General features: G+C 46.0%; 1 protein-coding gene across 2 annotated transcripts in view; it reads right to left on the bottom strand.

Annotated features, from left to right (window-relative positions):
* The window catches only part of Baiap2l1 (BAR/IMD domain containing adaptor protein 2 like 1), a 96,096-nt gene that overhangs the window by 14,906 nt on the left and 53,211 nt on the right, over positions 1–27,979 (bottom strand). For both annotated transcript variants that reach the window (XM_046453668.2, XM_046453669.2), the window contains 7 exons: positions 10,408–10,469; positions 10,228–10,299; positions 8,612–8,749; positions 7,412–7,564; positions 4,763–4,930; positions 2,380–2,527; positions 143–350 (listed from right to left, as the gene is read on the bottom strand). In XM_046453668.2, the coding sequence (XP_046309624.1) occupies positions 143–350; positions 2,380–2,527; positions 4,763–4,930; positions 7,412–7,564; positions 8,612–8,749; positions 10,228–10,299; positions 10,408–10,469 (949 nt within the window). The remainder of the gene's footprint in view (positions 1–142; positions 351–2,379; positions 2,528–4,762; positions 4,931–7,411; positions 7,565–8,611; positions 8,750–10,227; positions 10,300–10,407; positions 10,470–27,979) is intronic.

The raw sequence follows: 27,979 nt of genomic DNA, 5'->3' as shown, positions 1-27,979 counted from the left end.
GCCTGGGATGGAGCGACCCTGCCAACTGAACTACAAACTCAACTCTGGCTGAAGAGCTAGTCTGCCCCCACGATTTGCATCTTAAGTAAACCTTCTGAACGAGGGCTGGGTGAGCCCTGTGAAGCGGTTCACGTCAACTTACGCTTTGGTGGCATCATGCTCCCCGTACATCCAGCCGTCCTTTTCCTCGGGGATGAGCAGCGTGATGACATCTCCCTGTGCAAAGCTGAGCAGGGTCTTGTTGGTGCCCGCAGTGTGCGGGAAGATGGTCTTTACTTTGTGCTTTTTCATCAGGTTCAGTCCAGAAGCAACCGAAACAGAACGCTGTAAACTGGCGTCCTCTGAGGTATCTGTTAAAGCGAGTGCAGCAGGGACAGCAGGGACGGCTTCTCAGAGCTGACCATCAGGCAAGTTCAGAACACCCCCTGCCACACCTTGCCCATGTGACCCTTTAGGCTAGTGGGCCCCTTCCAGGCCTTCACACTGCCCAGATGGGACTGGCCTGCAAGGGAACAAGCAGGCTGTGGCCCGAGGGCTTTCACAGTGGGCCGCGGGCCCTTTAAGAGGAGAGGATGAGCAGGGAGCACTGGTTTTTCTTGTACTGGTGGCCGCCAGGCTGGCTCGCTTCAGAGACAAGACCTGTCCCAACACCCCGCTGCTCCTTGCTTGGGTCACAGAAGCATCTGAGGCAACAGCACAACCCCACTGCTAATGCCCTGAGCCACAGGGAGAAGGGGCAGACTGGAAAGGTGGACCTTCTGGCTTCTCTGTACTGAGCAAGGATGAGGAGACAATTCTCTTTTTTGAGCCCTCACTAGGGGGCAGTCAACGATCTCAGTGCTTTTCAGCCACCAGAAAGCCACGGTTACTACTGACAGACAGAAAAAGGAACCGAGCCCCACAGAGTCCCCAGGATGCACCACTGGGTGTGCGGGACACCATGCGGGCAGCAAGCCCACAGCCTCTACTTGGAGGTGCTATGTTACAAAAGTCATGTCTCAAATCGATGGCAGGTTGACACGTGCCACTCCAGAAAACAAAAATTGGATTGGAGATTTAATTTAAAGCAACGCAGGATCTCTTTTTGCTTTATTCTTACCAAAATAAATAAATAAATAAGTAAAAATTTCCCCTTTGTAGCACTGGAATTGAACTGGTAAGTGCTCTACCACTGAGCCACATCCCCAGACCTTTCTTCTTTGTTTTTTGGTACTGGGGATTGAACTCAGGGGCACTCGACCACTGAGCCACATCCCCAGCCCTATTTTCTATTTTATTTAGAGACAGGGTCTCACTGAGTTGCTTAGCACCTCGCCATTGCTGAGGCTGGCTTTGAACTCGCAATCCTCCTGCCTCAGCCTCCTGAGCTGCTGGTATTACAGGCGAGTGCCACCACGCCCCACTCTCCTTTTTTGTTTTTATTTTCAGACAGGGTCTCACTAAGTTGCCCAGGCTGGCATCAAACTTGCAATCCTCCTGCTTCAGCCTCCTGAGTAGCTGGGGTTACAGACGTGTACCACCATGTCTGGCCATGTGCCTTACATCTTGTGCAATTCTGTACTTCCTTTGAAAGGAATTAACCACAGGCTATCATTTTTTCCTGCTAAGCAATCCTCACTGTCATTAGGGAATCTCTCATCTTTGGCCAGCAGCTGCAAGCATCTGTAATCTGCAGGTTCTCTTCAACACCCAACTTGATTGCTGCTGGGGCCTCTGAAACACCCACACACGTGGGCCAGGCACCACAACATGGCCCTAGGGCTTGGGTGCCAATGACCACATAAGAGAGGGGCCACCAGGGAAGCAGCCTGAGACGTCTGCTTTTCCTGATTGTCAAACTGGTCCTGAGTGCTGAACTACAGTGATGGGTTCAGAAATTTAAGCAGTTACACTTAGGTCTCCAGAAAGTCTGAGGTGCCCTGTTAGAGATGATGGAGAATACAGAGGAGAATTCAAATGAAGCCTATTGGTAAGATTTATGACCATAATTTTGTCATGTGAACTTTTATAGTTTGTTTTACTGAAAAGGAAATTTTACTGTAACAGCCACCAAATATGGAACGCAGGGTGAGGCTGGGTGCATTCTAGCTGGCTCATTCTTAGATGTAGCACGTCTCAGCAGTATGTTTACTCTATCCAGCATCCATCAGCATTCAGAATTAGTGTCAGAAATGGGTCACTTATCAAGATGTCCTATGGTCTAACCCTTATTTGTTTTGAGATGTGAGCTACTCAAGGCTAGGGCCAGATGTATCTACTCTACTCAGCTCAGTATTTACCTTTTTACTTCCCAATACATTTAGCCAAAATATTTATTTTACAAATTACTTTTAAAAATTTAAAAAGATACCTGAAAGGAAATTAAACCAAATATCTTACCTGTTGAATTATTTATCTTTTCTGAATTCTGTGCAACTGTTGCTGGGTTATTGAACATATCAATCAGAGGACTAGTATACGCTCTGGCTGAAGGAGCTGGGGGCATCTTTGGAGAATGGTTAGAAAGGGTGTCGTAATCTTTCCCAATCTGTGGGAAAAAAATATTAGTCTAATATTAGAATAACAGTGGAACGATAAAGAGTCCCAGAACTGTTTTGTATCACGTGTTTTAAATCCCACCTTCTTCTCCAATTCTCTTAGTTGTAGGGCAATGCTCCATACCTCTTTTTTCCCCTCCATACGTTTTTTAAAAAATATTTACTCTTAAAAAAAAAAAAAAAAAGGCAGCAGCCACTCTCCATCCCTCATCCCTGCGACCACTCATTGATCCGCTTTCTCTCTATAGGTATTTTAGGTCCCCTCAAAGTGCTACTTAGTTATAGGATTCTACATTTAAAATAATGTTTCCACAGAATTTTGAATGTACTTACACCAAATTCTATCATCTTGTTTTGCTAAAAGAAATCTGGTATCAATGGGATTCACCTTTCTCTGTAAGTATTCTCTTCCCCCTGGAATTTTCTAGGATTTTCTCTGTATCCTTAATATTCTGAAACTTGGCTCAAATCTGTGCAGGTGTTCATCCCTCTGGCTGCTGTGCTGAAGACCAGGCCCAGGGCCACTGCAGGCCTCCCCAAGAGAGGACATTGTGAGGGGGCGCGGGGAAGCCATGAGTGGCCTGAATTGGGCTTTGAAGGCCAAAACAAGAGGATATGCTGACAGAGGCTGGTGCAGAGGACAGAGACAGGAGCAGTGCTTTGGTGGCTGAGGACAAGTTGCCTCTTACTGGCTGGGGAAGACGGGACAAGCAGGGTTAGGCAGAGAAATCAGGCACGTTTTAGACAAGCTGGACTTGAAAGCCTGTGGAATCCAAGCAGTGGCGGTGAGGAGGCAGTGAGTGCACCTGCTGGCGTGTATCTGTCCTGGGTCCCTTGTTTGTGAAGCCCTCTGGTTACTGCCGTACTGGGTTTGGGAGAGCTCTTCGGCTTAGTTTTCCAGGCAGTTCTACTCTGCTACTGAGCCGTCCACTGGGGGTGTTATTTTGGGGTAAGGGAGAAGGAAAAAAAATGTAACTAAAATTCAAACACCGTGCAAAGGTGGGACTGAACAGCACGGCAACCCTCCCTCGCCCAGGGCCTGGTCTCAGTGGTGACCAATTCACGGCTTGTCTTTCTTCGTGCCTCGCCCTGCTTCCCAAACCACGCTGGATTATCTTGAAACAAATCCAAGACATATCATTTCAACTACAAATAATAATCCACTTTTTAATTCCCAAGATTTCCAGCAGTAGTTCTTGATGGCTTCCTCCACCTCCGCTGACTCTGTGACCCCAGTTGGTCCTGCTGGTTTACTCTGGTGCCTCCTTTCGTGATGTGGGTTTCCCAGTGTCCAGGAGCCCCCGCTGGCCCCTCTTCTTTTCACTGGTCTGCTAGTCTGTACTTGTTCCGTTCTCATTGCCACCGGTGCCACAATGAGGGAGGGGGCAGGTAGCACGTTCTTCCAGGGGCACTCGCCCCCGCCCAGAGTCCAGATACGCTGTCTGTCGGGTAGACCAAAGGCCCTGTGGCCTGTACTTGGGGCCAGGGAAGAGACTGAATAGAGATCCACGTCCTGTCTCCTGTAGCTCTGCTCCCTGCTCCTGCAGCAGCTCTACCCTTGGCAGGGGCCTCTCCCTGCCTGGGCCAGGAGGAGGCTCCTCCCATGTTGATTCCCTGCACCTTGATCCCGCCCTTCTCTCTTCTCTCACTCCTCAGCGCTGCTGCTCCTCGTGGCGCTATTTCTTACTTTTGCAGGTGCTCAGGGTTCTGTTCTGGGGCTAGGAGGCTATCATTTTTGGGGGCTGGAGATGAACAAATGTGGGGGATCCCTGTGTCCAGACACCTCGGATCCAGATCTCCACACACGCTTGTGAAAACTAAGAAGGCTGTCATGCCCAGGTCCCAACACCAGGGAACTAGACAGCCTGAATTCCTTACCTTGAATACCCCCCTCCCCGAGTGACTGACGTTGGGTCAATAGCACAGGAGATTTTCAGTCTCTTTTCCAAGATACCTATACTTTCTTCACTGGGGATAAACTTATAAAGCTGGAATCGTTACAATTAAAAAGAGTAACAATAAAATTTTAAAACAGAGATAAAAGTGCTACACATAGTATTCCACATTTGCACAGCTAATTCCAAATCTGAAGGTAAAGGAAAAAAGCTGAGAAAAGTAGACAAGGAGAGATCATGATTTCAACCAACAAAGGAAGCCCTGGTCCTTTGAGCCAAATCATATCAGTAAACATGCAGTTGAAATAGAGAAGAGTGATCGATTCCTACCATGTTGCTTCTTTGAATCATGGGTGACGGCTGAGGTGTCCCGGCTACAGGGGTAGAGACTGGAGTCCTTATTTCTTCTATCATGTTCATGATTTTCTCTGGCACTTTGGTGGCATCACAACAGGTTTCCTGCCACCTGGGCAGTTTGGAATTGAGTAATTCTGCAGACTGTAAATCCCAAAGAAACAAAGTAAACACAGACGTGCACTGTGTGAAGAGCTGGCAACACCGCATCGCGTGGCATCACTGATAATGAACCACTGGCTTCCCACCAGAAGGGGGGAGCTCCGAGTTTAATTCAGGAAGCCCTGGTCCTTTGGGCCAGTCCACTGGGGGTGTTATTTTGGGGTAAGCATCTGTGAGCACCTGCTCTCATTTGCTGAGATGGCAGCAGACTCCACCCTCAAGGAACTTCTCTGCTGCCTCAGTGTGAACACACACCTAATGCAGAGGTGGCAAATAAGTAGAAATCGCCCAGGGCTGGGGTGCGCTCAGTGGCAGAGCACGTGCTTGGCATGCACAGGCACCAAAACCAACCAACAAACAAAAATGACAAAACACCTGCCCCCAAAGAAAGAATCAGTTCAAATGCTAAAGGAGGCAGGGGTGGGCAATCTATGAATCTCACTATTTTCTGAGTTGCCCCAGAAATACCAATGACCGTCTCCTTCCTCCTACTCCTCAGTTGCTGGTGAGAGGCCCAGGAACCCCTTGGACTTTGAGAAGACCAAGGCACATGTTGACAAGTCAGTCAGATTTTGGCCTGGGATGGAGGGACTGCAGGCAGGGAGTGGTGGAAGCACCAAGGGTGCCCTCCCACAGGCTAAGCAAGGCCTCATGGAGCAGCGGGGACAGCCCAGAGGCACAGGTGGGCAGAGCAGCCCGGAGCCTGGGACAGCCCTCCTGCTCCCTCAAGCCTACTCTGCTTCTGGCAATGGGACTCCCAGAGGCTCCGGAAGCCTCTCAGTGGAGCCCTTTCCCAGGGCAGCAGTCTGGCCAGAGAAGGGAAGTAGGAGCCTTTCATGAAGCTACTTAACATGGCAATCGCATGGTTCCTATGCAGACTCTAGGTTTATCGGGAGTGGCTGGGGATGCTGATGTATATCCTGGGGACGCAAGGACCCCCCACAAAGCCCATTCTGACTATTCCCTTGACAAACTGGGGCAGTGCCACACAATGGACCAGCAGCTTGGCCCTGCCTCATCCAAAGCCACAAAAAAGACTGGGATGCTTTGGCTGTGATAAGGGAAGTCACAAAGCAGTTTTCAGATAGTCAAAGAAGTTCTAGTACAGAAACAGAACTGGTGTGTGCCACTCCAAAGCATAGCAGGGACCCAAGGTTAAGTCTAAGAAAGAGCTTGCCAATAAACGGCGCTCCCTGAAAACAGCCCAGGCTGCCTCACGGCACAGTGGGGCTGTGCCAGAGGAAGGGAGCTTCGGGGCCACTTACAGCTCTCCACAGCATGACCCTGCTGCAGGACGAGGCCCTCGCCATGGAAACAAGTTTCTAAAGCTACCTCAACATTGCTCTAAGTAGTGTAAGGTTAACAAAAGGAAACACTTAATACAGTAGTTCGTTTTTTGCTATCACAATTTTAAATCTTAGGTATTTATGTATTAGTTGGCTGAATATTTCTTCAAGTTGCAAAACCTTCTTAGAATAGGTAACATATGCACATATACACATAAGGCCAAGACTGCCCCCAAAAGAGAGGGACAGTTGACTTATGTTTAAGCTTTTGCAAAGCATCTCCTACTGTGGAGCACTCTCTGAATTACCTTATTATGAACAATGGTGGATATTTGACCTCAATTAGTGCTAGTTTTGGATATGTACATAGGCCCCAGAGAATTCATAATTAAAAAAAAAATAGAAGGAGGAGGAAAATTTAGCACGTTGTATAATAGCTCCTGGGTTCTAACCTCACAGCTGCACGTATCAGGAGCAGGGAACTAAGTCAGTCAACCACTCAGCTGAGGGGATCATGAATGAACACCTTGAAGATGAGTGAACAGTAATGGGACCAGCTGTCCTGATGGGTATGAATGGGGGGTCCATGCCTGATGCAGAGTTGCCAGTGACCATCCCCACAAAGTCTACAAGAAAAGCATCTCAGACCACCCAGGGGCTGGCCCTGGTCAAGACACTGGCACAGGAGCACACCTGTAATCCCAGCTTCACGGAGGCTGAGGCAAGAGGATCGCAAGTTCAAGGCTGTGCCTGGGCACCTTAGTGAAACCTTGGTTCAAAATAAAAAGGGCTAAGGGTATAGTTCGGGGGTCGAGTGCCCCTGGATTTGATCCTCAGGACAAGGGAGAAAAAAAAGACACTGACACTCCAGACCATCAGAGTGTACGAAAAATCAATTTGTAGGTGAGAAAAGAAAAAAGGTGCCATTTCTCAATGAATAAGCATTATAAGGAATTTTAATATGGGTGATTACTAAATATTATAAGTAGACATATGGTTAATATATCTGTATTTTTATATGTTTACACATTCAAATTGGCAAAAAAATAATTTTGTTTTGAATCTTCTTATTGGCAAATAGGCTACCACTGCTTTATAGGGGGCCTACCCAGAAGGGAGAGCATCCAGGGCATCTGCCTATGCTGGTACACTTACTGCGATCTGCCCACACACTCACCTGTAAGTGATAATAGTGTATGTGATTTGCAAAGCTGCAGTGTTTGTCCACTAGAAAACAGAAGCGCCTTTTCTCCTCAAGCAGAGCTTCTTTGCAGCCATCTGCAATGAATTTCTGGATTTCGCTCTGGCGAGAAGTAACAGTCTCTACGTACTAGGAAAATAAACAACAACGATAAAAGTATGACACAAGGCATCAGATAGCTGCATGGCCTGACGTTTATCTCCTGTCATCTTTATGCTCAGTTTATTTTGATAACAGAATAAACACTAAATGCAGACAGACCTTCTACGGGCAGAGTTGGAATCTGACTGGAGCAGATACCATCATCAAGGTCCTTGACTCACGTGTGGAAAGAAGTGGCCAGGAGTTTCATATTCCCACAGGACGCTGGGCACAAAATACTACTTTGTGCCCCAGAGATATGGTCGTGATGACGGCGTTCTACTGGAGAGCACTGTGGACTGTGGAGCCAGAGAGCTCCAGGTTTAAGCCCGGGTTCCAAATGCCAACCATAGGATTAACCTAAACTTCACTTCCCCTCACTGTAGGGTGTTAAATGGGGACAGCAATACCAGTCAAGGAGGCCCCTGCTCCTAACCACGTCAGGGGGAAATGCTAATGTTTTTAGGTGGCTGTGGACGGATTACTTTTTGAGTCTGGGATTGAATCCAGGAGCTCTTCATCACTGGGCTACATCTCCAGTCCTTTTTTTATTTTGAGACAGGGTCTTGCTAAGTTGCCCAGGCTGGCCTCAAACTTGATCCTCTGGCCTTAGCCTCCCGAGTTGCTGGGATTACAGGCATGTGCTACCATGCCTGACCCAGTCAGTTATATTTCTTGCTTGTTTTCTGAGGTGCTGGAGATGTAACCCAAGGCATGTGCTCTACCACGGAGCCACATTCCCAGCTCTTTTTAAAACTTTAAGGCAGGCTCTCAATAAAGTGCTCAGACTGGCCTTGAACCTGGATCCCCTGCCTCAGTGTAGTTGGGATGACAGGCGTGTGCCAAACCCAGCTCACAGACTAATCATTTTTGACGCTGGAAAATTCTGCAGTCTTCAGCTCTTAATACTTTTAATAAATAATGCTTACTTTTAACTACAGCAGTAGCACAGCAGTGAGTAGGCACAGCCCCGCCTCCCCGTACAGTGTACAAACAATACCCTACAGCAAAAGCAAACACCGAGGAAAAGCTCACCTCGATCTCTTTGTGTTCGTATTTTAGTGCATTTCGTCCTCCTTGACTTTTCCTTCTGATCTTCTTCAACTCAGCTTGAGATTTCTCCAAAGAGTCTAATTTATTCCTGTGTTCTGCTTGGTATCTTTTTAGAGTTGCCTGTAAATTAAATGTTGTGCTTATTTAACTGAGGCACCACGCGTGACCATTTTTTGCTCACGCATCATTGTGTGGCTCACTGCAACTCTAACACCCTCACACCCACACTTCACACAGATCCCCCCATTCATCTTGAACACGTTGGGGTCGTCTGTTCTCACGTCCCCTGCTTGTACGAGGGCCCTTGACCACAAGGGCAGCTCTCCAGGAACAACAGTCTCTTTTATTCTTCCTTTTCCTCAAAGGTTTTTGGACACTGGGTGGTAAGTATGTGTTTTAGTGATTACATAAACTCAATCACATGTTCCTGTTTTTTGAGTCAACCTACAAGAGACGGAATGAACAAATGAAATTGCCTGTGGCTTTTTGGGGGTCCTGTGTAACAGAGTGGATTTGTCTGTGTGTGTGTATACACCGGAGACTGAACTCAGGAGCGCTCTACCACTGAGCCACATCGCCAGCCCTATTTTGTATTTAGAAACAGGGTCTCACAGAGTTGCTTAGACCTCGCTAAGTTGCTGAGACTGGCTTTGAACTTGCGATCCTCCTGCCTCAGCCTCCTGAGCTGCTGGGATTATAGGCTGCACCCACCATGTCCAGCAATAGAGTATTTAAGAACTTAGTGTCGGAGCCTCATAGACCCAGGTTACACTCTCATTGCCTGTGTGATCTCAGCAATTAATTTCTCCAAAATCCATACCTTCCTTCTACTAAGCTGCATGTACGTTATGGGGTGTTTGTAGGGACTAAAATCAGATAATGTACACAAAAGGCTCAGAATTAAATGTGCCTGAACGGTTGTGTCAGGCCTTGTGGTCTCTCCAGCAGTGCACAGCAAAGCACTGTGCAGGCCACAGGCCTCATGAGGACACGGGCGGTAGGGTGGGTGGATGGGTGGGCATGATTTGGGGGTAACCTGTATCACTTACTGCCACATGGGGTCTTGGTAAGAAGAAAGGGGACTCGGGGTGGCAAAAGCAAGCAAGCATTCTAGAGCAGAAATGAAAGATGGGGAGAGCCCATGCACTGCGGCGGGGGACCAAATGGAAAGAGCCCAGAAAACCACTGAAATGGACGATCCTGGGTGACAGGCAAGAGGCACCCACAGGACAGGCTTCTGGCACCCTCCCACGCATAACTCATGCCCTCAACCACTGGTCTGTGAAAGCACCGGCTGCAGGACACGATGTAGTGGCCCTGTCACAGAGAAGCACCCTCTGAGACCCCTGCTCTCCAGGGCACTGTGATTTCTTCCATATTTTTTCTTCTATGCTTCTTTTAATGCAGATCCCGCGTGGTGGCAAAACTGGGCCTACTCAGCCCAAAGGGCTTGCTGGTTTTATGCAGCCAGACCCATATCAACGCCAGGCCTATATCAAGGCCACCCTCACCCCACTGGCTGCTGACCGAGCAATAGGGAAAGTTCTGGGGCCACGAGGTCAGACCCCGGGGTGGGAGAGGGTGACCACCCTACTCACGTTCATGTATTTTACATCCAGTTCTGTTTTCTTTTCCAGCTCGTGGATAATCTCTTTATGGAATTTTTTGAACTGTTAACAAAAGGGAATAAAAAGTCCACACCAGATTTGTGATTTTAGGCAAAATAAAATTTAAAAATAAAATGAACATATTTTGCAAATATGAAGACATCCACATACATTCTCATCAAGAGTCTCGTTGAGCTTCTTGTGGGTGATGGAGATCTCTATGAGGACGTGGCCTGCGGACAAAACCAGACCCATTAGCCGAAGCCAGCGCACCCTCCGCACAGATACAAAGGGCGCACAGGGGTGGGAGGAAGCACAGCAGGGCCATGGTCCCCAGGGGGTCCCAGGAGGGCCGGCTGGGGGCAGACTTTCTTCACAACATCCAGAGCCCACTGTCTTCAAATCCACATTGTTCTATTTTACTCATTTCCTAAGCCAGAACCTAGATCTGATTAATTTTGAAATTTTCTTACAGAAGATTACCTCGGTCATCACAGGAACTAACTATAGGAACAAATTAGTTATTTTTATCTGACCTCCGGAGTAATCTGATTATTTGCCAGTAATACGAGAAAGTGGCTATTCCCTCCCCTCCCGCTGTAGTTCTTGTATTGTTCAGGAAAATATGAGTGCCAGGGGTAACTGCAGCCAGGACCGCGCTCAGCCCCAGGTCTCCCAGGATGACATCACTTCTCTGAAACAGGGGCAGTCACATGACAGAAAGAATGTTCTAGGACAAAGAGCCTCACTGCAGAGAGCAGCGGTCTGACCACACAGTTTGCGGAGCTCGTCTCTTGCAGTTGGTAGCAGCATGTTGATGTTTTGCCACTTTCCTCTGACAAGAGTGAGTGACAGGCTCTCTCTGCCGACCTGTCTCCAGGAACCAAGTGCATCCAATACCTGACACAGAATCATTCAGAACCACACCGAGCCAGACAACAGGATGGCTGACCCCACAGTTCAGTGGCCAGGTTAGAACGTACACAGGAGTGTCACTCAGCCAGGCAGAGGGTGACTTTATGACCTTCCATGTAAATGGAAGGGTCTGAGGACCAGCAGACTGCGCAAAACAAGCCAGTCCCCCAAGCCAAAGGTTGAGTGTCTTTGCTGCCATGTGGAAGATAACCACCAAAACGGGGGACAGGGGGAGAGCAGATATTCAGTAGATTAGACAAACGGGAATGAGGGGAAGCCAACGGGGTTAGGAACAGAAAAGACAGTGGAGTGTGAGCCCAATATACTTTTCCCATGAACTTACATGAATACACCCGAGTGCACCCACCATCATGTACAGCCATAAGATTGGGGTTCTAATTAGAATAAGATATATGCCATGCTTGTATATTATACCAAAGTGAATTCTAGTGTCGCGCATAAGTAAAAAGAACCCCGTGGTGAGCTGAATGACTCCGGGGAAGGGTAAAAACGAGGACTGTGGTGGGACTCAGGGAAAGACTGTGGCCTCAGCTGTGACTCTGCACAAGTGGCTCTCGCTGCCATCCAGGAGCATTCAAGACAGCTGACTTCCCCTCACCCTCTGACTCAGAATTCCCACCTCCGCCTGGACACCCCCGAGGCACCTCAGACTGGACAGGTGTGTAGGTTAAGTCGCCCCCGCCCTTCATCTCCTCGCCCCAGCTCTGCCAGCCAGCCACGAGGGCTGCCACTTGCCTGTGTCTTACTCAGGGCCGAGGCCTGCTGCTGGGCACATGGTGCCTCCATGTGGCTGCCTCTAGGGAAGATATGCCCTCCCTCACCGTGCTTCCTTGGGCAACAGCTGTGCCGGCCCTTCCCAGGCTCCTATCTCCTTCCTGCCAGGGAGAGGACATGTGGGAAGGACAGGTGATATCATGGACACCCGCTCACTGAGTCTGTTCAACCAGCAGTAAGGGGAGGAATCTCCCCGTCCCCACAGGGTGCTGCCAGCTGACTCTTTAAGGTCCTTTCCTGCCTCCCCTGTACCCAAGCCCGGCTCAGGCCTTATCTCTGTGGACACCCCCACCTTGACCCCGTGTTCTCTTAGGGATCACCTTCTTCACAGGGGCCAGGGATCTTTCCAAAATACAGGTACAACAGGTTGCTCCCCGGTTCTCCTGGTGTCCCAGACAAACCAGCTCTGAGCAACAACTGAATCCTCCATGAGCAATGTCCCTAACCTCTGCAGGTGGTAGGACAGAGCATTGCCTACTGGTACATAACCGGGGAGGTCACACACTGTGAAGTCACAAAATAGCCCCTTCCCTCAGCTCTGTGATTCTAGGAAGTCAAACAGGACAACCTGCCAGACAGACTCGAGCCAGAGCTCAGCCATCCCCAGCCCTCAGGGTGCCACCGCCCAGTTCACCAGCTTTCCCTCCTGCGTCTTTCATGCTTTCCCTCCCAAAACTATGAAAAAACAGAGGGGATTCTTTGCAAAAGGAGCCTTCTGTGGCCGAGAACATGAGGACATTCATGTGCCGTTTGATCATCATTTAGTCATCTTATGTATTAAAATACTCTGAGTTTCTTTTACATCTCTTTTAACCCCCTGAACAACTAAGTCCTTGTTAAAGATGAAACACAAACAAAATTCACTTCAATTATCTGAAGATTAAGTACTCTATCTTTGGCAAGTTAGAGTCACTGAGAAAAAAAAAATGCCGAAAAATAATTTGGCTTAAATCATGAGAGCCACCCAGGCTGAAGTTCGGCAGCCACAGTCTTTGTTCTCTGTGACTTTGTTTCCACAACCCAGTGTACTGAGGACTTGAGGAGTGCGCAATGTGCGGCCAGGACACTCCTGAGGACAGGCGCTGGGTGACCCTGGTGCTCTGGCCCTGCGGGCCACCCCGCCCTGCTCCTCACACTGAGGCTCAGGCTAGTGAACCTGTCCATTCACGGCGGGCAGGCAGGGAACCCGGGCCTTGTTACTCCCGTCCCTGGCCCCACAGTGGCAGCCACCGACTCCTCGGTCATGAAAGGGATGACACACACCTTGGCTAGGATTGTGCAAGCTGCTCAAGTGTATTTTGAAAACAAGATGAAAAACTGTGTTTATGTTTGATCTGCAGATCTAGTCTTGGATTCAGTGAGTGTTGCTTTGTGTTTGAAAGTCATGCCCCGCCCCCCCCCAGGCCTTTGCTCTGAGTCCTGTGAACCTACTTCTTCATAAATCACAAGTGAGAAGGAAAAAAAAAGAAAGAAACCAAACCCTGAAAACACTGGAGGGTGGAGTGGAGAAAGCACAACCCAGATTCAAATAGAGCAGAACTAAGTGCGCGTGCCCCGACAGGAGGCCGCCATGCCCCGCCCCAGCCCTCCACACCTCCCTTCCAGGTGGGGAGAAACTCACAGTGATTATAGTCCTGCGATTCAGTCTGCACGTACTGTGTTCTTAACTGACAATATTAAAGGAATCTATAATTTTTTTTTTAACTAAAAAAAAAAATTCCGTGTGCTGGGGATGGAACCCAGGGTCTCTCTACCTCTGATCTGTACTCCCGGCTCAAAGAATTTAGATTTAATATATATGTACTTCAAAATCATGAACTCAAAATACAATACCTACCATCAAGTTTTCAAAAAATTCATACAAACAATAGGGATATACTCTTATTGGAAACCATGAACAAATATGTTCAACACTTTAAATAATACTATATAAAAATATATATTCGGTGGAGTGTTGTAGCACACACCTATAAACTCAGTGATGGGGAGGCCGAGACAGGAGGATTGCAAAGTCAAGGCTAGCCTCAGCAACTTAGTGAGACCCTGTCTCAAAAAATAGAAAGGCTGGGGTTGTGGCTCCATGATTAAGCACTCCGAGTTCAATCTCCGGTACAAACAAACAAATAACAACAACAAAAAAAGATGCATCTGGCCAATAGGCAGTATGGATTTTAAATGCTAAATAACAAAATTTAAAGGATACTATTGGCATAAGCATAGAAAGTTTTCATTTGCAATATGGGTCTTTGAATTTTTCTTCTTTTTGAGGTGCCAGGGATCAAACTCAGGGCCTGGCACATGCTGGGCAAGCGCTCAGACACAGAGCTACAGCCCCCACCACCCACTGGACTATTAGCATATTTTTGACTATACAATTCTTCACCAATTTAAAAATTGTAAAAATTTCAGGAGCCAGATGGAGACTGCCGAAGGACCCGAGCAGCAGGGAACATGTGCGGAACGCGTAGGCCGGGAGAAAGACACTTTCCATTTATATCTGATCACGGGTGCTCTGAACACTCATTATTTCCAGAAAGCAGAGTAGTAGCTGAGTCACGTGCCACTTCCTACGTGTTACTACAAGTGGAATGAGACTGTTCAGTAACCGAGGCAGGCCAGCCTCCTACTGGCCTGAAGTAACGCTGTGCGGAGTAAAGCAAGACGGATCAAAAATGTCACTGGAAAAGAACAGAATCTTTCTGATGATTTTCCAAATATCAAACATGATCAGGAGAAAATATAATAGAAGTGAAGAGCAAATACATGGAAGTTGGCAAGTGTGCAGCTGAGGTCAGAGGCCCCCGGTGTGGAATTAGCACACAGGCAGATTAGTGACCACATGGGGGGCTCGGCCCCTCTAACAGTGGCTCTGTCCCTGTGCAGGCCAGCAGCTCATGTGCTGTGCAGGTAAGGGAAGTGAATGCAGGGACAATGCCACACCGGGCACAGGGTGACACTCATTGCACGTTCCTCCAAAGGTCTCCTTCTGACTTAACCCACTACATGTTACTGCTCATGTTAGAATTCCAGCTCTAATAAACGTCTTTCACAAGGAACGGGTACTGGTCAAATATGGGGCAGTTTGAGCACCAAAATAGTGAAGGGCAATAATAAATAATAAATTGTTGAAGATTCTAGGAGTCCACAGGTCCACGGTGACAATGGATCAAACAAACAGGGCAGACAAGGAGGTGCGGCCCAGCGGCCATCAGTAAGGGAGGAGGGAGGGTCAGAACTGAGAAGTCACCATGCAGCAGTGAAGACTGGCTGGGGCCAAAGTCACTAATAGGTGCTAAGTAGAGGGTACAAATATTGATGAGGAAACAAGATAGTTGCATAATTTGGAAGTTTTCTCCCACAAATTGCTTGTTAGCAACAGTAGAAAAAAATAATTACCTGCGGTGTAGAAATCACATGACCCCTTTACTGGACAACCATATTTACATAAAAACAAGAGGAAATGAATGCTTGTATGCCCACATTTGATATTCAGTGGACACAAAATTAGCCAGACAACATTCCAGCTACGGGAGTATAACCTGCCGGGTGCTGTGGTGCTCGCCTGAAATCCCAGTGTTTTGGGAGGCTGAGGCAGGAGGATTGTAAGTTCAAAACCAGCCTCAGAAACGTAGCAAGGCCCTAAGCAACTAACTCAGTGAGACTTTGTCTCTAAATAAAATATAAAAATGGCTGCAGATGTGGTTTAGTGGTAAAGCACCCCTGGGTTCAATCCCTGGTACCAAACAAACATACAAAAAACCATAATCTGAATCCAATCACAAAGACCAGACATTTCAAAGTTACGATCTTGAGCTCCTGAGTGTTGGCCTACCATTCGGCATTATTTATTTATTTTTTGTATTTTGGTACAGGGGATTGAGCCTAGGGGCACTTAACCACTGAGCCACAACCCACCTTGGCATTTTTGATTCAGGCTTACAATACCAATTCTTTTTGCAGTATTTGCTTATTTATTTTTGGAGACAATGATTTTTTTTAAATATTTATTTTATTCATTTTAGTTACTGATAGACCTTTATTTTTTATTTATATGAGGTGCTGAGAATCGAACCCAGTGTCTCACACATGTGAGGCAAGCGCTCTACCACTGAGCCCCAGCCCCAGCGGTAGAGCGCTTGCCTTGCATGCTTGAGGCACTGGGCTCAAATCCTAGCACCACATTAAAAAAAAAAAAAAAAAAAAAAAAAAACTAAAAAAACTAAACTAAACTGAGCCCCAGCCCCAACCCTTCTTTTTCATTTTGTATCTTACACATATGTATAATCTTTGTACGCTCAAATGTTTCAGAATAATGCTTAAAAAGTACGGAACAAAGGAGAAACAGACACCTACTTCACCTAAGCTTGGCTCTTACTTCTCCTCTCGGTTCCTTTCTTCGCCTATCCCCTGGGTTCCAAAGGAAAACTGTCAATCTATCATGTAAGAAAAGACACTTAAAGGCTTTCCTCCACCTCACTGCATTTTGCTATATTAAACAGAATTCATAACAGTCCACCCTTAAGGACTGACCTTTCTCCTGTTTTATAAACTGTATTTATCAGAATTTATCCATTGGAGAGTACATATTCTGGCTACTGTTGATTACTGAATAGGCAATTCTGGGTTCTGCTCCGACAGGTAAAGGGCTTGGAGGTTATCCCTCCCTTACTCACAAAACAAAACAAGCAAAAGATTGTTCCAGAAGATTCCAGCAAAGAGCCTGGTGCAGGGGTCTGTGCCTGTAGTTGAGCTGCCGCAGGAAGATCCTGCGGAGGCTGCCGCAGGAAGATCCCTCAAGCTCAGGAGTTCAAGGCCAGCTTGGGCCAAACTGTGAGACCCCATCTCAAACAGAACAACCCCCCCCCCCCCCAATCCCAGCGACATAAACTGAGAAACAACAACTCTTTAGGTTCATCAGAGAATTGAGCTGACAGGTTGGCAGGCTGACCCAGAAGAGTGGAGAGGAGGTTGGTCAAGGACTCAGTTTCCTGGGAGCAGAAGGCAGTGTGAGGAGCCGTGTGGGCCAGGGAGGCTGTGATCCTAGACCCTCAGCTGAGGCAGGTGCATCCCAGTTTGAGGCCAGCCTGGGCAGCTGGGTGAGACCCTGTCTCAAAATAAAATACTAAGGTCTGGGGAAGTAGCTCAGAGAGAGAATGTCCCTGGGTTCAACCCCAGTAGTGCTTAAAAAAAAAAAAGCCAGTGCAGGAGCCACCCTGGGGGGAATCTCAGGGATGAGTGGCTGGCTTAGTGTGGAGCTGAGGTAGGAACTCCAGAGCTCGGTCCCTGGTCCCCTCCTCTAGGAGCCGCATCAGGTTCTTACTGTGAAGACTGGAAACAATTTCCCTTTGGCAATGGTGAGGGAAAATGTCACCGCCCTTAAATAAGCCTAGAGTCCTGTTCTGTGCTGGGTGAGCAAGGCCAGCCCTCGAGGGACACTGGAGGGACACGGCTTTATTAATGCTTCATCTGACCTGGGGGAGAGCGATGGCTCACTCCAGCCCCCTGAGTCTTCCTCTCTGAGGGGAGGGCCAAAAAGGCTGAGAAACTCTTCCAAAGATCAGATCCCAGGTAGCCAGGAAACACACAAAACACAACAACCAAGATTAACCTGAGATAGCAGAGCTACACTTCCTGTTCCCAGTATTTCACCACCACCCCAGGGCTCCAGGGCAGACTCCACTGAATAGAATTTTCTAGAGAAACCACAAAAAACAGAGGAGTCACAAACAGGGACACTGGAGGAAAACTGGAGCCCCTGGTGCAGGCAGAGCTACAGGCACATAGAACATGACGTACACCCTGGCCAGAAAACACATCCCAGCACTGAAGGCACTGACCCACCCAGTGACCTGATCCAGCACGTTCACCTTCCAACAGGCATGCGAAGAAAAAGAACCTGAGGAGACACAGCAAGCATCAGAACCAAACTCGGTCACAGCACAGATTTTGGAATAAGACTGAAAACTTGGGACAGCCATGATGAAGATCCTAAGGGCACTACTAGGAAAGCAGACACCCGGCAAGAACAGATGTCCACATAGGCAGAGATGGAAATGCTGATGAAGGACCAACAGGAAATGCTAGAAACCAGAGAAACGGAGAATGCCTGGCTCTCCCATGGACTGGACAGGGCTGAGGAAGGAATTGATGAGCTTGAAGATCTTGTCGGTGGAATCTCACCAGGCTGAGATACAAAGAGAAAAAAAGAATGAGAAAAGGGGAACAATATACAAGAAGAATGGACAGTTACAAAAGATGTGACATACCCATAGTAGAAAAACCAGACAGAGAAAAAAGAACAGGAAAAAAAACACATTTGATTATAATGTCAGAGAAATCCAGAAAGCTCAGAGAACACAAGATAAACACTAAAATTCTGACATCAGCATATTATATTCAAACTGTAGAATACCAAAAACAAAAAGAAATACTTGAATGTTAAAGTAGGTTCTTTAGACAAAATCACATGGTCAAAAACACGGATCTACATAAAGGAAGACCATTCAAGAAGGAATAAACAGCTGTGCATGGTAGTGCACCCCTGAAATCCCAGCGACTCGGGAGGTTGAGGCAGGAGGATCCAAGTTCAAGGCCAGCCTCAGCAATTTAGCAAGACCCTGCCTCAAAATGAAACAAAAAGAAAAAGCAGGGGTTGGGCATAGGCCCAGCTCAATGGCAACATGCTTGCGCTGCATGCTCCAGGGCTGAGTGGAATCCCCAGTAAGACAACAGAGAGAAAAAGGATTGAACTAAGATAAATAAAACCTTTTACTATTAACTCATTTAATAACTGAATGCGCAACAAGGGGAGGAAAGAATTGCTAATCTCCTATAATTAGGCACAGATGGTCTCCAACTTAGGATTTTTTGATTTTTACAATGGTGTAAAAGTGATATGCTTTCAGTAGAAACTATACTTTGAGTTTTCATCTTGATCTTTTCCTGGGCTAGTGATGCATGGTATGATGATTCTTTCCTGTGACGCTGGGCAGTGGCAGTGGCCAGGGCTTCCAGCCAGCTACGTGACTATGAGGGGGGACAACTGATACTCTACAGTGCGCCGCGTTGCTAAGCTCCGATGTTCAATAGGTTAGGTGTTTTAAATGCATTTTGACTTAATGGTCATCTTCAAGTATGACGGATTAATCAGGATATAGCTCATTGTAAACTGAGGGGCATCTGGACCTGCAGAAGTATAGTATTATCTGAGAGTGGACATAGACTAACTGTAAATTGTAGTAAAAACATTTTAAAAGTATAATTGAGATTACATGAAGAGGGGAGAAAATGGAGCATAAAATCTTCAATGAAAACCAAAGAAGAGGGATGGGGAGAAGAAATCAGTGGCGGAGTGCTTGCCTAGATGTGTGAGGCCCTGGGTTTAATCCCCAGTGCTGCAGAAACAAACAAAAAAACCCAGCAAACTAAAAACAAGGACAACAAAAAAATCAGAAGACAAAGAAGTTAAAAAACCAAAACAAACACCACTGAAAGAGTACAATGATAGAAAAATCACAAATCCAATAATCACTAATCACTTTAAATATGAATGGTCTAAATCTATCAATTAAAAGAGACTGACAGAGCTGGGTGAGGCAGAACACACTGGTAATTCCAGTGGCCTGGGAGGCTGAGGCAGGAGGATCATGAACTCAAAGCCAGCTGCAGCAACTTATTGAGGCCCTGAGCAACTCAGCAAGACCCTGTCTCTAAATAAAATATAAGGAAGGGCTGGGGATGGGGCTCAGTGGCAGAATGCTTGCCTAGCATGCATGAGGCCCCCTGGGTTCCATCTCCAGGGAGGTGCGTGCACACACAAGAGAGAGAGAGAGACAAGAATGGGTAAAAAAAACCCCACAAGACCCACATACATCATATGTGTTCTCCACAAGAAACCCTTTAACTCTAAAGATATAGCTATATTAGAAGAAAAGAGATAAGTAGGGTTACCGTGCTAATACTAATCCCAAGAAGTCTTAGTGGTTACATTAGCTTCACACAAAGCAGACTTCAAAATAAGGATATATTCAGGGATAAAGAGGGGTATTATATTACGATAAAGGAGTCAATTCTCCAAGAAGACATAACAATCTTTGATATGTGACCAAATGAAAAAAGTCAAAATACATACTGATAGGAATGCAAGAATAAACAAATGAATCTACTTTGATAATTGGAGACTTTAATACTCCTGATCAGTAATTGGCAAGCCCGGCTGGCAGGATGTCAGTGTGCACAGCTGAACTGCGTACCACCAACTCACTCCATCTCGTCAACATTTATAGACATTTCCACCAACAGCAGAGAACAAGTTCTTTTTACACTCACCAAGACGGACCACAAAACACACCTTCGTACATTTAGAAGAACAGAAATTGTACAAAGTAGGCTCTCGGACCACAATGGAATTTAACTAGCAATCAGTAATGGAAAGATAGCTGGAGTATCCCAAAATATTCGGAGATAAAACAACATATTTCCGAATAACCCATGGGTCAAAGAAGTAATCTCAAGAGAAATTTAAAAATAGTTTGAACTAAGGGAAAATGAAAAAGTGTAACTTATCAAACTTTGTAGGAGCAGCAACAGTGGGGCTTAGCTGGAAATTTATAGCATTGAATGCATGCATTAGAAAAGAAGACCTAAACCAACAAACTAAGCTCCTTTTTCAGGAAATTTGGAAGAACAATAAAAGCCTAAAGCAAGCAGAGAAATAAAAGTACAGCAGAAATCAAAGAATGAAAATGGGGGAAAAAGAGAAGAAAATAATACAAAAAGAATCTAGTTCTTTGAAAAGCTCCATAAAATTGGTCATCCTCAAACTAGGTTAACCAAGAGAAAAAGAAAGAAACATACATTACTAATATCATGCCACAATAAAACTCATTGTTCTGTATAACTGAAATGTGATAATTAGGGGAAAAAAAATCAGAGGGCCATCACTACTGACCCCATGAACATTAGAAGAATAATGAATTCACTCATGCAGGGCTGGGGTTGTGGCTCAGTGGTGGAGCGCTTGCCTGGCATGTGTGAGGCCCTGGGTTCGATCCTCAGCACCATGTATAAATCAGTAAGTAAGTAAATAAAGTAAAGGTCCATTGACAACTAAAAAAGTATTTTAAAAATTCACACACACCGAGTTTAATTTGAAAAGGATTGTATCTATTGAAGGAATTAAATCAACAAGTAATGACCTTTCAAGGTAGAGAGCAGTAGGCCAAGATGGTTTCACTGGTGAACTCCAAACACTTGAGGAAGAAAGTAGTATAAGTTCTCTACAGTCTCCTCCAGAGGATAAAAGCCAAGGGAGAGTTAATTCATTCATGAGAGAAGCATCACCCCAATTCCAAAACAAGATAAAAACAGTACAAAAGAAAACCTACAGATGGATGCATCATGAATGGGATGCAGAAATCCTCAAAAAACATGATTCACAAAATCCTATAGATAACATCATTCTTAATGGTGGGAAGCTAGAGGGAAACCCTCCCTCTTTCAAGTGGGAACGAGGAAAGACTATCCCCTCTCATGACTCCTATGCAGAATCCCATTGGGAATCAGAAGTAACGCTATGGGAAGAGTGAAGGAAATAAAGGTAAATAGGCTGGGAAGGAAGGGAAAACCTGTTATTCACAGATGACATGGTTCTCTAGGTAGAAAATGCCAAAGAACTCATCAAAAATACTCCTAGAAATCCAGGCCTGGGGGCACACATCTGTAGTCCCAGTGGCTTGGGAGGCTGAGGCAGGAGGATAATGAGTTCAAAGCCAGCCTTAGCAATTTAGTGAGGCCCTAAGCAAGTTAGTGAGACCCAGTCTCAAAATAAAATATAAAGAGGGCTAGGGATGTGACTCAGTGGGTAAATGCTCCTGGGTTCAATACCCAGTACCCCCCACCCAAATATTCCTTAGACAGACCACAAGTTCAAGGCCAGCCTAGGCAACTTAGCAAGACCCTGTATCAAAATTTAAAAAACAGTGGGGATGGGTGTGCTGAGGACGTAGCTCAGTGGTATAGCACCTCTGGGTTCAATTTCTGGAACTGCAAAAGTAATGCAAACAAACAAAATTTTAAAAACCTTCTAGAACTAAGTGGTTATAGCAAGGTTGCAGGACAAATGGTTAATACACAAAGTTAATGACTTTCCTTTATATTAGCAATGAGCAGCTGGAATTTTAAATTTAAAGCAATACTGCTTACTTATATTAAAAGGAGAACAAAGTATTTAGGAATAAAACTAATAAATCCTATGTGAAGAAAATGATAAAAACTCTGATTAGGGTTGCTGGGTGTGGTGGTGCACGCCTTTAATCCCAGCAGCTCCGGAGGCTGAGGCAGGATCCCAGGTTCAAAGCTAGACTCAGCAATTTAGTGAGGCTGTTAGTGAGATCCTGTCTCAAAATTAAAACAAACAAACAAACAAAACAAAAAAAAGGGCGGGGGTGGTGGTGTTGGGGATGTGGCTCAGTGGTTAAGCGCCCTTGAGTTCAATCCAGGTACCAAAAAACAAGTTATTTGTGTGTACTAACAACAGGATTCTATGCTTTATATGTATAGCAGAGGACTTCAAATAACCAGAGCAATACTAAAGAAGAATAAAGACGAGCTATGTGTGGTGGTACAAGCCTGTAATCCCAGTGACTCAGGAGGCTGAAGCAGGAGGACAGCCTTAACAACTTAGTGAGGCCCTAAGCAACTTAGTGAGACAATGTTTCAAAATTTAAAAAATAAAATAAGGGGCTGGGGTTGTGCTTTATTCATACTGCCCAAACCTAGAGGTGACTAATAAGGCCTTCAGAAGGTACACGGAGAAGCGAAATGTGGTTCAACCATATAATGGAATAGTATGCAAAGGTTAAAGAAAAGAAAGAAGCTATTAAGCTACAAAAAGACAAGAAGGAACCTTAGTATAAGCAGCACCTGTAAAACCTGTATAACATGTGTTTCCCGCTACATGACATCCTGGGAAAGAAATACTATGGAGACAGTAAAAAGATCAGTGGCTGCCTGGGGTTTGGGGAGTGAAGCCTAACGTACTAAGGATTTTGTTAATAATAATGTATCACTGGACGTGGTGGCACATGCCTGTAGTCCCAGCGACTCAGGAGGCTGAGGCAGGAGGGTTGCAAGTTTGAGGCCAGCCTCTCAGCAACTTGGTGAGACCACTGTTTTAGAATAAAAAATAAAAAAGGGCTGGGGATGTAGCTCAGTGGTTAAATGCCCCTGGGTTCAATTCCAGTACCAAGATGGTGATGGTGATGATGATGATGACGACGATGATGATGATGTAGTAGCAGCAATACTAGCTCATTATTTGTAACCAATGAACCACAACAATGCAAGATGTTAAAAATAGGGGAAACTGGGGAAGAGGGCAGCATATGGGAACAATAACAAGACCTGCTTATTTTTATGTAAACCTGAAATTGCTCTAAAAACCAGGCTATTAATTAAAATAAAATACAAGAGCAGACATCACCTAGAACTATCAGTAACTGGGAACCAGAGCTCTGCTGGGAGAAAAACACAGTTGCCCGTGGTTCTGGACAGAGACTGGTCCGGATTCTACGGACGGTGTGCCCCAGGGCTCGCGGGCCCGGAACAGGCCTTTAGAGTGTCACAGACAGGTCAATCTGTCCCGCAGATGAAGGTGGGGCCACTTAAGTGACAACACCGTGGAAACAAGTGCTGCAGCGGCGGAAGAGCCACCAAAGGGCCCTTAGAACCCGAGTCTCCTGCTCTACACACTCTCTACAGGGATTCCTGGGGGAAAATGACGCCTGTGGGACCTGAACCCCGCATCCTCACTGAGACGACTGTTTCTGGTACAGAGGGGCCTCTGTTGTTCCAGCGCTGGACCTTGAGCCCCCACAGGGCAGGAGCTGTCCCCACGTGGGGTCTGTCTCCCATCTTGGAGTTACCAGGAGCACATGCCTGGCAGTTTTCACTTCCTGTCACCGGGGTTTAGTGACACCAAGGTCCAGTCTCAGAGGATCCTGAGCCACAAGCAAGACGTGGGAAGGGAATGACAACAAACATTTCTGTTCACAAAGTTTTCCTTTTCCCAAGCAAGAATCGACAGCGCCAGACCCTCCCGCACCAGGACCAGACGCCTGGCACCAGGTCCTGCGGGTTCAGTCCTGGCAAGCGCAGAGTGCCAAGATCAAGGCGTGGGCTCAGTGCTATGTCCCCTCCAGCTTCCTGGTTTATGGCAAAAGGTGGGAAAAAGAGGGAGAGACGAGGGAGAAAAGAGAAAGTCGGAATAAAATGCTCAATTTCCAAGACTGACAATAAAATAAAAAAGGGCAATAATAAGAAAGAGCAATATTAGATGACTGCTTTCCTTTTTAAAAAAGAGATGACTTTTAAGGTTTGAAGGAAGAACAATCCCCAGGTGATTGGAAAACAATTAATTATAAACTTACACATAAAAAAAAATCTTTAAAAAGCTAAAACATTACTATTACCCTTGAAGTGGAACTCAAATCTCACTGGGAATTCCCATTAGAGAACATTCTAGACAGGCGTGGTGTGCATGCTTGTAATCCCAGCGACTGGGGAGGAGGCTGAGGATCATTAAATTTGAGGTCAAGCCCAGCAATTTAGCGAGACCCTGTCTCAAAATAAAAAATAAAAAGGACTGGGGATGTGGCTTAGAGGTTAAGCACTCCTGGGTCAATATCTATACCCACAACCCCCAAAGAAAACATTCTAGAAAGCCAGGTTCAGTGGCACAGGCCTGTAATCCCAGCAGCTCGGGAGGCTGAGGCAGGAAGATTGCAAGTTCAAAGCCAGCTTCAGCAACTTAGTGAGAGCATGTCTCAAAATAAAAAATAAAAGGCCTGGGGATGTGGCTTCAATTCCCAGTACCAAAAACAAAACCAAAACGTTCCAGACAGAACAAATACAACAGGAAACGAATAGACTACTGGGGATCTAATGGTGGTGCCTAGTAGAGATGTTTTCTCTGAAAATTAGAAGCAAGTTTGCATTATTAGGAGGAGTAGGGAGACATAGGGCGTAGGTAACAAGTCTATCTTTAGGGCTAATAAGTTGATTCTGAAGCAAATTAAATGTTTATTTCCCACTTGACTTTTGGTTACCTACTAAAGCAGTCAGTCTATCTGCTGGGCACAAGTACTGTGGAGTTAAACAAAACACCAGCTTGCAATAAATAAGTATTTCCCCAACTTAGATCCCGCCCCCCCCAGTACTAAGAACTGAACCCTGACTGTGCTCAATTCTTAAGCTACCTCCCCCTCCCAAGACAAGGCCTTCCTTGCCAAATTCATGAGGCTGGCCTCAAACTTGTGATCCTCTTGCCTCAGCCTCCCATGTAGCTAGGACTCCAGGAGTGTACCACTGCATCTGGCTCCTAAGTTGGAATTTAATGTACTATTTTAATTTTAGCTAAAAGGACAATGTTAGTTTATTCAAGAGTATCAACTATATACCACAAGAAATAATTTATCAATTTTGCATCTATTACAGATTACAGGTACTTGTTTTCTTTAGATCTGAATGTAAAACACAATATTAAAAGATTACAAGTTTTCTACAAGTTACTTTATCAAGTGAGGTAAATTAACATTAATTATTCATCTTCCTTCTTCACTGATTAGAAGATTAAGGCAAAAATACAACCATTGTGATGCTAACAAAAGTGAAGACAGGTGGTATCAATAAGGACAAGCTGACAACCACTTATTTCCTAGGATGTAACTAATTAACTGTAGGTATTTTCATTCAAGACTGAAACAATGCTAAGTCTATAGGCCAGTGATGTACCTCTGTGGCAGAGTGCTGCTAGCATACAGTTTCACAGCATTCCCTTTAAAAACTGGAACAAGGCAGCGATGCCCTCTTTCACCACTTTGATTCAACGTAGTCCTCGAAACTCTAGCCAGAGCAATTAGAAGAAAAAATTAAAGGGATACAAATAGGAAAATAAGAACTCAAACTATCCCTATTTGCAGATGAAATTCTATATTTAGAAGACTCCCAAAATTTGTAGAACTCACAAATGAATTCAGCAAGCTGGGTATGGTGGTGCAAGCCTGTAATCCCAGCATCTGGGGGGCTGAGGCAGGATGATCACGAGTTCAAAGCCAGCCTTGGCAACTCAGCAAGGCATTAAGCAACTCAGTGAGACCCTGTCTCTAAATAAAATACAAAATAGGGCTGGGGATGTGGTCCTGAGTTCAATCACTGGTACCAAAACAACAACAACAACAACAAAATCAAGAATACAAGTAACAATAAATGTTGGAGAGGATATGGGGAAAAAGGCACACTCATATGTTGCTGGTGGGGCTGCAAATTGGTGCAACCACTGTGGAAAGCAGTATGGAGATTCCTTAGAAAACTTGGAATGGAACCACCATTTGACCCAGTCATCCCACTATATCTATATATCTATATCCAAAGAACTTAAAATCAGCATACTATGTGACGTTCATGTTTATAGCAGCTCAGTTCACAAGCTAAGCTATGGAACCAACCTAGCAAGCAGATGAATGGATAAAGAAAATGTGGTTCATATACACAGTGGAATATCATTCAGCCTTAAAGAAGAATGAAATTATGGCATTTGTGGGTAAACGGATGGAACAAGAGACTATCATGCTAAGTGAAATAAGCCAATCCCCCCAAACCAAAGGCTGAATGTTCTGATTTGTTGATGCTGACTCACTATAGGCGAGGGTGCTGGGAATGGAGGTTCACTGGATTGGACAGGGTGGAGTTGGCGAAAGGGATAGGGGTTGGGAATGGGAAAGACAGTAGAATGAATCGACGTCACGTTCCTGTGTTCATATATGAATACACCACCAGTGAAACTCCACATCATGGACAATCACAAAAATGGGAGGTAATACTCCATGTATGTATGATATATCAAATACATTCTACTGTCATGTTACCAAAATGAATACAAAAGTTTTAAAAAGTTTCTGTTGAATATTACTGTGACCATCTTAAAATTTTTAAGAATTATTTTCCAAAGAACTAAGGTTTCTTTGTTGTTTTGTTTTAAAGCAACCAGTTCTAGCTGAAAAAGATTAAAAACACAAAAGTAAAACAGAGCCCCTGATCCCAAGTTTCAGGTGGCCATTTCTTCGTTTGATCTGCAACCACGACCCGGGTAGAGGTTGAGTGGTCCCATATGATGTGAATGCGAGAGATTCTGCAAAAGCTGGAATCTGTTTTTTCTGGATCCGACATTCCCCAGTGACGACTGAGACAGACTAAGAAAGTGTAGGTCCATGCTCTCACAGTGCCAATGTCAACCCACCTGCCACCTTCAGGCAACGACGGCAAACAGCACTGAACTAGGGCGGCGCAGCAGCGACCCGAGGGGTCAAGTCCTTTCTTCTGCCATGCACCATGTGACTACCTTAGAGAGACGGTCACACTCCAACCCCACAGCCTTCTGAGGGAGGTTCTGTGGATACCCCCATTTTACAGAGCAGGACACTGAGGTCTGGAGAGGCGCGATGGTCTTCCCAAGGTGACCCAAACAGCGAAGGCAGCAGGGCCAGGATGGAGCCTGGGCAGGTGTCCTTGGTCAACTATGTGAAGAAAGAGATTTGCTCCACTGGCACCTGAGGCGGGAATGGTCTCCCCCACACCAGCCGGAACCTTCTAATTATTAGCACTGTTTAGAAATGAGCCGGCTACCTCGGGAGGGCTGGCCAGCACCAGGCGCAGGCCCGCAGGAGCCAAGGGCCGGGCTGGTCTTGGAAGCAGTTTCAGCTCGGAGTGCACCACGGGTCGTGCGGGAGGCTCAACTAAAGTGGTGGACTGACTCCCCAAGACAGGCCCTGGCACCCGTGTCACAGCCCAGACACACACAGAGGCCCTGACACACAACAGAGTGGTCAGTGGCTACCAGCTCTGGGCACCTAAACTTTTGAAACCAATCAAATATGGTTTTGGGGGGGGGAGGGACGTCTCCGTGCCTGCTGCGAACTCATGCAGGAGATGTGGCAGCCCTGGCTCACCTGCCTGCTGCTCAGAGCTATGCAGAGAG

This window comes from Marmota monax, unplaced genomic scaffold (assembly GCF_021218885.2).
Source record: "Marmota monax isolate L192 unplaced genomic scaffold, Marmota_monax_Labrador192_F-V1.1 WCK01_AAM20220418_F8-fsc00148, whole genome shotgun sequence".
Taxonomy (NCBI): Eukaryota; Metazoa; Chordata; class Mammalia; order Rodentia; family Sciuridae; genus Marmota; species Marmota monax.
This window is presented reverse-complemented; position numbering and strand designations above follow the sequence as displayed.